General features: G+C 31.3%; 1 protein-coding gene across 1 annotated transcript in view; it reads left to right on the top strand.

Annotated features, from left to right (window-relative positions):
• Window positions 1-10,375, top strand: part of ASCC3 (activating signal cointegrator 1 complex subunit 3) — a 404,060-nt gene that overhangs the window by 240,501 nt on the left and 153,184 nt on the right. The window contains exons 18-23 of the mRNA XM_012002619.1: window positions 679-843; window positions 1,903-1,989; window positions 2,839-3,015; window positions 6,122-6,347; window positions 6,795-6,949; window positions 9,421-9,519. Coding sequence (XP_011858009.1) covers window positions 679-843; window positions 1,903-1,989; window positions 2,839-3,015; window positions 6,122-6,347; window positions 6,795-6,949; window positions 9,421-9,519 — 909 coding nt within the window. The remainder of the gene's footprint in view (window positions 1-678; window positions 844-1,902; window positions 1,990-2,838; window positions 3,016-6,121; window positions 6,348-6,794; window positions 6,950-9,420; window positions 9,520-10,375) is intronic.

Here is a 10,375-nt window from a genome sequence, read left to right as displayed (position 1 = left end):
ACCTCTGCCTCCTGGGTTCAAGTGATTCTCCTGCCTCAGCCTCCTGAGTAGCTGGGATTACAGGCGCGCACCCCCGTACCCGGCTAATTTTTGTATTTTTAGGAGAGATGGGATTTCTTCATATTCGTCAGGCTGGTCTGAAACTTCTGACCTTGTGATCCACCCACCTTGGCCTCCCAAAGTGCTGGGATTACAGGTGTGAGCCACCGCACCTGGCCGGATAACTTTGCAGTTTTAAATATATCTTGATTTTGACATGGAAAGCATTCTTGCTATCATTTCTCCAAAAAACTGATAATAAAGTATGAATATGATTTGATAATTTAAAATCCCCTCTGTATGGGCGAAAGAAGACAAGTATTGAGTTTTTTAAATTTGATTTTTAATCTTTATGATTTTCAAGATCATAAGATCATATAAGAATTTTAGATTCCAAAATGTTGGTACCTGAAAAGAATATGCACATTTATAATTTTAATGAATTTTTAAGCTTCCTTTATTTAATGGCATAAAATATTTTCAATTTTTTCCTAAATGTAGAAAAATGTACTTTAAAAACTGTAATTAAAAAGTCTAACTAAAACATTAAGAAAAGTTTTAATTTCCATAAATAGATATATGTTTGCAAATGGTTACTTTCTAAAGAAATATTCAACTGTTTATATATTTTTGCCATAGATTGACCCAACATTAAGAAAGCATCGAGAACAGTTGGTCATTGAAGTTGGACGAAAACTAGACAAAGCTCAGATGATTCGTTTTGAGGAGCGAACTGGATATTTTTCCTCAACTGATTTGGGTAGAACTGCCAGCCATTACTATATTAAATACAACACCATTGAGGTATTATACTGAGTGGAACAAATGCAAATATGTTTAATTTTATATGCACATACTTTCTAGACTTCAAAATGTGTTATTAATGCAAAATAATAAAAGCAAATAATATAACAAAATCCATTTAACTTATATGAATTCAACAGTATACCCTCAGTAAAGACAAGAAAAAAAACTTCAGATACTCAGAAACCTCTTGTCATCCTATTCAATGTGTTTATCCTAAGCAATATACACACCAAAGCCTAAAAAGTCAAGGCACATTTGCTTATACATGTAATGATTTTCAGAAAACACCTCATGGGCTTACTAACTTTTCCCCATCTTTCCCCAAATAAACCTTCTATTTGTATAGCACTTTAGGTTTCTTTAAAATCTTTAAACATATTTTATCTCAGAACTGTGATCTGGTTGAGATCAATCCAACATATTGTCTCTAGCTTTTCACTTCTTCGGTCACCTATTCACATCCACTCATTTTGTCAAAGTAACTTTTTAGATTTGTTCACTTGCTAGTGTGTTGCTACCACTCTATATCCTAAACCTGTTTGCAGTTCTTTTGCAGGAACTTTAGACTTTCTTTAGCATTTGTCTTCAATCTTTGTGCCCTTTGACTGATTTTTTTCAACTCAGTTTTCTGATTTTCTGTATGTCCTCACTAGCAATATTTTGAGAATTTTCAGATTACATATTTTCTAGATATACATCTCCGAATTTTTTGATACATGATCAGCTTAGAATTAGTGAACTGTGCAGATTTCCACATGGCCATGCTGAAAATAAGCAAAAAACCAGAATTTTATGAACTTTTTAAAGGTGTCTAATGTAAATTTTATTAACTTTTATTCATCATCCATCTTTTTCCTGCTAAAGATCTTCTATAGCTAATTATGTTCTAGGAATTTTTGTTTTGGTCTTTGATAAATTTATTGATATTTATAAAGCAATGACTTTAAGTACTGTAACCATACATTATAACTGCACTCTGTAATTTATAGTCACATTTTTAATTTAAAATATTTTAAATGTTTTGATTTTAATCAAATATAACACTTACTTTGGTAGACCTTTAATGAACTCTTTGATGCTCACAAAACAGAAGGTGATATCTTTGCCATAGTCTCCAAAGCAGAAGAATTTGATCAAATTAAGGTAAGATTCTTGAAATTTGAATCAAATGCATGCAACATGTATGCATTCATTCATTTATAAAAGCTTCTCATTAATTAATATCATATGAGCTGTATGGCACATCACATCTGGAATATCAGCAATGTTCTTTCTTTATCAATAAGACCCACTGTCCTAGATTATAATATTACGTCATACCTAACATCATTCTTTGTTCTGTACTCCACATCAAATAATTTAAATTGGTTTTGCAGTAATGAAACTGTTGAAGAGTGTAGTATGAAGATTTTGGTTTATTGCAATATAAGGCTTATTGAAGAAAATGTAAAAGTACCTGTATGATTCAAACCATAGATATGAGTATTTCTGTACCTATATTAATATTTAATCTTATTAACAGTGAAAACTTTAATACTTTGAATCATAGTACTTCACGGCTTTAAGCTATGAATGTGTTATACCATATAAAAATATATGACTATAATGAATGCATTTGAAGATAATTCAAGTTTGCCCTAATCCAGTTGTGCAGAGGTTTTACTCTGGTCAAATAAAATATGAAATCTCATCAATTCAAGGATGGTGAGGTCAGAAGATTTAATTTTTTGGCATATCAAATTTTTATATGTCAATGGTGAATTTAATATTGGTGATGAATAATAAAATGTAATTGTATCAGCCTCAAGATCATTTCATATTGCAGTTTTTTAGCTAACTGTGGAAAAATTATTGTTATTTAACTCTATGAAAGAAAAGTGCTGCTTTATAGTAAATGGAAACTCTTACAAAGCATGTGGTGTATTTAATTTCAATGTGAAAAATTTAAATAAATCAGCCTCAAAATTCCAATAAATACATTGATTCTTCTAGGTCAGAGAAGAGGAAATAGAGGAGTTAGATGCCTTATTAAACAATTTTTGTGAACTCTCCACTCCTGGAGGTGTAGAGAATAGTTATGGGAAAATAAACATCTTACTTCAAACTTATATCAGCCGAGGAGAAATGGACAGTTTCTCCCTTATATCAGATTCTGCGTATGTTGCACAGGTAAGAATCTTATTCCCTTCCGTTTTCTCTTCCTTGAATATCTTTAGAGGACCAAGGTGCTAATTCATGCTATGCTATGAATGTATTGCTTTGTGACATGCTACCAAACCACCATTTTACTTAGACCTGGTTCTGCTAATTTGTAAATATTTTATGTAATCTATGCTCATAAAACAAGACTGGGGATGAGATTTAATGGCTGATTTGGCTTTTTTTGGTGTTGATGTTTTTATAAAGTTTTAAAATGATACCTGATTTTTTTCTACTTTAAATGGTGAATTTCATTTCTTTTACTTATAAAGTAAAAGAATATAAAGTACTTATAAAGAGATAAGTTAAAGAATGTTGCAAGCATAAAGAAAAGATTGTGAAACTTTTTTAGTTTTTACCAAATATTAGAAATAATATTTTTAATCATTAAATAAGGCATAGTAAACATATTTCCTACCATATGTTCAGTGTAATAAGTCTCTGGTTTTTACAAAAGTTATCTCTCCTCTCTACTGTTGAAACTTAAAAATTGAGGACAGAAAGCAAATTATTCCCTAAACTACAGCTCATTTAATTTATAACTTTTAAAAAATACCATAGTATAAAATGTTCAGATATTTGTGTTTTAATATTCAAGCCCTCATGTGAAGTAAAGGAGGTTATGTTTTACCCTATTTTTCCTTCAAATGAAAAATTTCCCTTCTAGACATACTTTTTTAAAAAACTTACTTACCTATCAAGGCTTTTTAATTTTATTTTATTGAGTATTTCCTTTTATAAATTAAGAATAAATTAAAACTCAATTTTATTTTAAATATGGAAATGATTCTGCTGTTATGTTGTATTTGTAATTTTGTTCAAAGACTAAATATAGAAAACAATGTTTGTGTTAAATGAATCATTATTAATAGCCGTGAGTACTTAGGAGTGCTGTCAACATGTAATATTTACAAACACAAACTAAGACATATTAGTAAACATTTTGAATGAATGTAGTAATTTAATCAGTGTAACCAAGATACCAGGTGATGATTTCATAAATTATATAAAGTTAGTATAGATGTAGTGAAAATATTTATATATTCTTTAAACATCATAGCTTCTATAGGAATAATTGTTTCTAATCTCCTTTGTTTTATATGTTTTTCTATAAAGTAATATAATATTGTCATTTTATATTTTCTAATATTTTATATGTTCTAATATTTTATATTGAAATAGTTAATCATTTAAATAAAAGGTAAAGTTTTACTGGGTTCTGGATGAATAATCTGGCAACATTTCTGCTTGCTTCAAGATTATGAAGATAGTATCAGAGACTGACATAAGAATTGCTTACAATGTAAAACTTTAATTCTCTTCATGATTGGTATCCAGGAAGTCAACTTCTGATTAAGGATATCTCAAAGCATCCCTGGTTTTTCTTAAATAGCCGTTATGGATTTAGCATCCCTGAATGCATCAGATAAATTATATTTTATTACATTTTAAGTTTAAGCTATCAGTAATTGAACAACTACTCTCTCAACTCTGTAAAATGGTATTTTCTTCTATATTTTTTAAGCTTTCTCTTCTCAGCCCCTAAGGTAAACCTATAGCTCAAATATTCTAGGATTCTATTTAAAGGCTTATGCTTAACTTTTCTAGACTGTACATGTTATAGACTTATTATTTTCAGCCAATTTATATCATTCTAGATTAAAATGCCCTGTTTGTATCTTGTCATATGGAATTTCTCCTACTTCTTTTAGCTTTGAGGAGACAACTGTAGATCAGTAATATTAAAATGACATACTTTCAAAGACAGTTGGGAAAATTAGCCTGACAGTTTTTTATAAGAACAAGTGGGAATGAGGTAGGAAAACCTATTTGATAGATACAGTAATCAAAATTTTATTTATTATTCTCTGGGCCTTATAAAGACCCATTCATTCATTTTTAATGGATATCAGAACTGTCCTCATACTTCTATCTACCATTTTGTACTTTAGTTTCTAATACCGAAACAGAACAGTCAAATTAGTCAAAAGACAGTGCATATCTTATATAAAATGTGAAATGAAAGCCCTTAACACATCTGTCATTTTTGACCTCATAATTTTAGGCTGGATTGTTTGTCTGCCATTTGAAATATTTTCAGTTTTGTATGTCTTGTTTGAATTTTAACCAGATTGAACATTCTTTATTTTCAAACACAGATGTTATTGGATATTGGAAGGTATCTTTAAGTTCATTTAGTAAATAATCTTTAATAAAACAATCTGCAAAGTTAATGATAGAGGGGTGGAGGCAAAATAAATGGGAGCTAGCTGTAGAAATGTGAAGAAAAAAGACTGCATTCATTATAGCTTTCTATATGTCTATTAATGAAGTTATCCTCAGACCACTGAGTCTAGAATCTCAGTTATATTTGGAGTCCTTTAGTCCTGGCTTTGAGTAGATGCTCTGACACCAACAAGCTGTGTGACCTTGGTGAAATTTTATACCTCTTTGAGCCCTAGTGTATTCATCTATAAAATCATAATATCAATATCAATTAAATGCAGTTTTTGTAAAAATTAAATGAGGCAATGTATGTAAAGCAAGTTAACATATTGTTTGGTTTATAGGAAGCCAATAATATGGCCCTTTCATATAAGTAGCTACATTAATCAGTATTTCATTTGTCACCCTTCTCTCATTAATTTTTTTTCCCTAACTGGAATCCCAGTCTTCCTTAATCCTCTAAATAGCCTTGTAAATTTAATCATTCCACTATTCATCTAGAGGCATCCTTGTCTGTTATAGTCAGATGCCTTAACAGCCTCCTAAATATTTTGCATGCCTTTTGTCTCTTCCTACTTCGTTCCTGTTTAGAAGGTAGAACTTTCTAAGAACTTGGAAATACGGCTTCTCCTCTGAGAGTGAACAAGTAGCATCCACATATAAAGGACAGGATTATTCTTATGTAGAAATAATAAGAATAATTAGTATTATATGCAAAAAGGTATGCCCCACAATTCAAGGATGCAGCTTGACTTGCACTTCTTTTCAGAGTGAGTTTGAATAATAAATTTATTGACAAATTTAAAAGCACATTGGATATAACCACCAATCTCCTCCTATTATTTTTTAGAATGCAGCTAGAATTGTCCGTGCTCTTTTTGAAATTGCTCTGAGGAAACGTTGGCCTGCTATGACCTACAGGCTCCTGAATCTTAGTAAAGTCATTGACAAGAGGCTTTGGGGTTGGGCTAGCCCTTTGAGACAATTTTCAGTCCTACCACCACACATCCTAACAAGATTAGAAGAAAAAAAGCTTACTGTGGATAAGCTGAAAGACATGAGGAAAGACGAAATAGGTAAGAAGGAAGCAAATATGTTTGAATGTATTGTTTTGTGCAAAGAGAATATGTTGCTAGATGTAAAAGAAGGTATTGTGAATTTACACATTAATCAAAATAAAAATTTTGCCATACTTATAAATATTTTTCATTTATCTAAAATCAAGCAAAAATCTCTTCATATTCAAGTGAATCTGTTTATAGTAGTTTAAACACTATCGTAATTTTAAGAACCCTATTAATAGCTAAAGAAACCTTGATACTGACTTTAAAAACTGTGAATTGCTAATTCAAGTTAACTATTACAAAATATTCAAACATGCCAGGTCAAGAATGTCAGCTAATCTACATAGCAAATCATAAAACAAGCAATAAAATCACCTTCTCTGAAATCCCATTTACAAGTCAGATTATATTGCTTTTTTCTGCCTGGACACATTTGTTCTATGTGATATTTTTCTGCAGGTCACATTTTGCATCATGTGAATATTGGACTGAAAGTCAAACAATGTGTTCATCAGATTCCTTCTGTTATGATGGAAGCATCCATTCAGCCCATCACAAGGACTGTCCTCCGAGTGACACTGAGCATCTATCCTGATTTCACTTGGAATGATCAGGTAGAAGTGGAAAACACCTATATCTATGTTAAACAAAAATGTCTGTACTACAGGCTCAACTACATCTGTTCCTAAGGCATATAGAAAATCCTCTAAAAGGAATATATATTGAGGATTTATGTAAAAAATTATAGCAATTAGCCGAGAATGGTGACAGGCGCCTGTAGTCCCAGCTACTTGGGAGGCTGAGGCAGGAGAATGGCGTGAACCCGAGAGGCCTGAGTTTGCTGTGAGCCAAGACCGTGCCACTGCACTCCAGCCTGGGTGACAGAGCGAGACTCTGTCTCAAAAAAATAATAATAATTTAAAAAACTTATAGCAATATTTACTCTCATCCTCAACAAAACCTTGGTATATTAGTAATATGTCAACCAGTGAGGTTCCTTCAAAACATTTAGAAAACCTAAATTTCAACAATGAACAACAGTTTAGTGGATTCAACTCCATAGGGACTTTGCTATATTAGTTCTATCTTCTTTTATTTTCTCTATGTTATCTTCATTTTTGCCATGTCTACTTTGTCATTTTAGCCTTCCAAAAAATTCAAGATTTTTCATGATAAAAAGAGCCATTTTTAAATCTTGATGTCTCTTAAATTAATATTCTTTCCTTTTTTGAAACATTAGACTTGTAGAAAAGTATTATTTTCCCCCGATCACCTGTTTCTTTCCTACTGAGACTACTTCCTCCATGATCTCCAAAGACTGATGGATTGCCATAATAAATAGATCTTTCTCAGTTATTTCCTTTACTTCTCTGAATATTTAACACCATACAGTTTTTCAAAATGTTCATCCTTGATTCCCATCACGTTTTTGTTTCTGTTTTAATTCTTTCTTCTCCATTGATAGCTTAGATATTATTGTGTATATAAAGATACACACCAGATTCTCTTTTTATTCAATCAATATCTTTTAAAGATCTATTTTTGTACCAGTTACTATGTTAGAGATTGTAGGTACAAAGGCAAGTGAGGCTCAGTTCTTACTTTCAATAAGCCGATGGGGGAAAACAAGTAAATCACTATTAATAGTATAGCAGTGCCTATTTCGCATGTTATTGTAAAGTTCTAATTAAGTATCTTCTGCATTACCTGATGTTTATAGATCTTTAATGTGAATGAATTTTAACAGTATGCTCTAAAATTACCCAACCTTGATTTTAACCTAATTCTACATTGGTCTTAAAGTGTCTAAATCTTTAATTTCTTTAGTTTCCTCAGTTATAAACATGTATTATTATAATAATAATAATCTTTTTTACAGAATTTTCATTGGGACTAGATGATACAAAATTATATTTAATATTTCTATAGATATAAAGTTTCACATAAATATAAATTTATTGTTACCCATAAACTCATACTTGAAATTTTATTTTTAATACACTATTTTTGAAATGAGTGGAAGTTTTGTATTTCTTACACTGTCTCCTTCTGCCAATATCTGTAATAAATCTACAGTTTGATTTAACTCATTAGTAAGACAGAGTACTTAATGATTTTAATAGTTATCTCTGTCAGGCACAATGCTGTTGACTTCAAGATTGGAAAACTTAAGTTGCCTCAAACTGAGTTAAGGACTAAAGTATATTATGTTTCATAATAACAGGTCCACAGGTAGAATAGGCCCTAATGATGGTTGAGTCTTCTGTTTAAAGATGTCATTCAAGGACCAGGAACTTTTCACCCATTTGCTCTGCTGACACTTGTGGATACTTCTCAAATGTTTTCCTGATTTACTGTTTGCATTAAACAGAGCATGGGAAACACATCCCCACTTCTCCAGCCCAGAGCATGGACCATAGACCTTTTCTTCTGTCTAATTGGGCCAGTATTTGTCATGTGCCTCTGCCTTACCACAGCAGTTGTGAGGGGAATCCCATGAGCTGATTGACTTCTGCCAATCAAAATTATCCCAGAGGATGTGGTCACTTTTTCTTGAGTCACATGAGGGAGAGATGCATGCTGAACAAGACTGAGTTTCGCAAAGAAGAGCGAGTGAGAGAGAGAGTAAGAGAGAGAGAAAGACATTGAAATGGATAAAACAAAATACAGTATATCTATCCAATGGAATATTATTAGACAATAAAAAGGAATGAAAGCATTGATGCATGCTAAAACTTAGATGAACTGTGAAACCATCATGGTAAATTAAAAAATCCAGTCACAAAAGACTGCATATTATATGATTTTATTTAATTGAAATTTACAGAATAGGCAAATCTGTAAGGAAAAGGTAGTGACTACTAATGGGTACAAGGTTTCTTTTTGAGGTGGTAAAAATGTTCTAAAACTAGATTATGGTGATGGTTGTACAACTTTGGAAATATTTTAAAATTATTTAACTGTATACTGTAAATATTTAAATGAGTAAACTTTGTAATATAAATTATGTATCAATAAAGCTTCTAGAGTGAGAAGATTGGATGCTATCCCTTACTTGAGTTATGATATACTATTTTTCTTCTAGGTACATGGGACAGTGGGAGAACCTTGGTGGATTTGGGTAGAAGATCCTACAAATGATCATATTTATCATTCAGAGTATTTTCTAGCTCTAAAAAAACAAGTAAGTATATATATGTGAATATATCCTTATTATTTTGCCATTGTAAAAAAATTTATACTAACAGTTTCTGCTTTTATTTCTCTGTAATTTTATAGTACAATTAAAACTTGATTTTATGTTTTAGTTTTCTGTTAGTTTTAAAAGAATACAGTGATTAAATGTTATAGTACTGGTATATTCAATGTGATCATGGTTTAAGAAATTCAGTTACCAGTCATGTCCCACATAGTGACATTTCAGTGAACAACGGACCACATACACAACAACAGTACAATAATGGTCCCTTAAGATTATAATACTGTATTTTCACCTACTTTTTCTAGGTTTAAATTTGTTTAGATAGCTACGTACCATTGTGTTATATAATTGCCTAAAATATTCAATACAGTAACATGCTGCATGGTCACATGCTGTATGAGAGCAATAGGCTATGCCATATAGCTTAGATGTTTAAGAGGCTATACCATCTGGCTGGTCTGCATACACTGTGACGTTCTTAAGACAAAATTGCCTAATGACACATTTTTCAGAATTATTCCTGTCATTAAGCAATACGTTACTGGATAATCTTTACCATGGTTTAATCCATGGGTTCCAGAGGTGTGGAATATGAAAATAGGCAGGATAAATAATAATCTTAAGGGTCACATGCACAAAATACTGAATAGTATTGAATTAAAAGAGTGTTTCTTCTAAATTTCTTTATAAATCACAAGACAAAGACTCAATTTGATGGTATTTCTTTAACTGATTTAACTCATTTGTAATTTCTGTTTTTATCAAAGAGAAAGCAAGTTTCAGGTAAGAGTCTTGGGTAGGCAACAGTAGAATTTCAGAGCAGTGTTTTGTATTCATT

Source organism: Mandrillus leucophaeus, unplaced genomic scaffold (genome assembly GCF_000951045.1).
Source record: "Mandrillus leucophaeus isolate KB7577 unplaced genomic scaffold, Mleu.le_1.0 Scaffold690, whole genome shotgun sequence".
NCBI classification, from domain to species: domain Eukaryota; kingdom Metazoa; phylum Chordata; class Mammalia; order Primates; family Cercopithecidae; genus Mandrillus; species Mandrillus leucophaeus.
The sequence above is the reverse complement of the archived record's forward strand: the minus strand, read 5'-3'. Positions and strand labels throughout refer to the sequence as shown.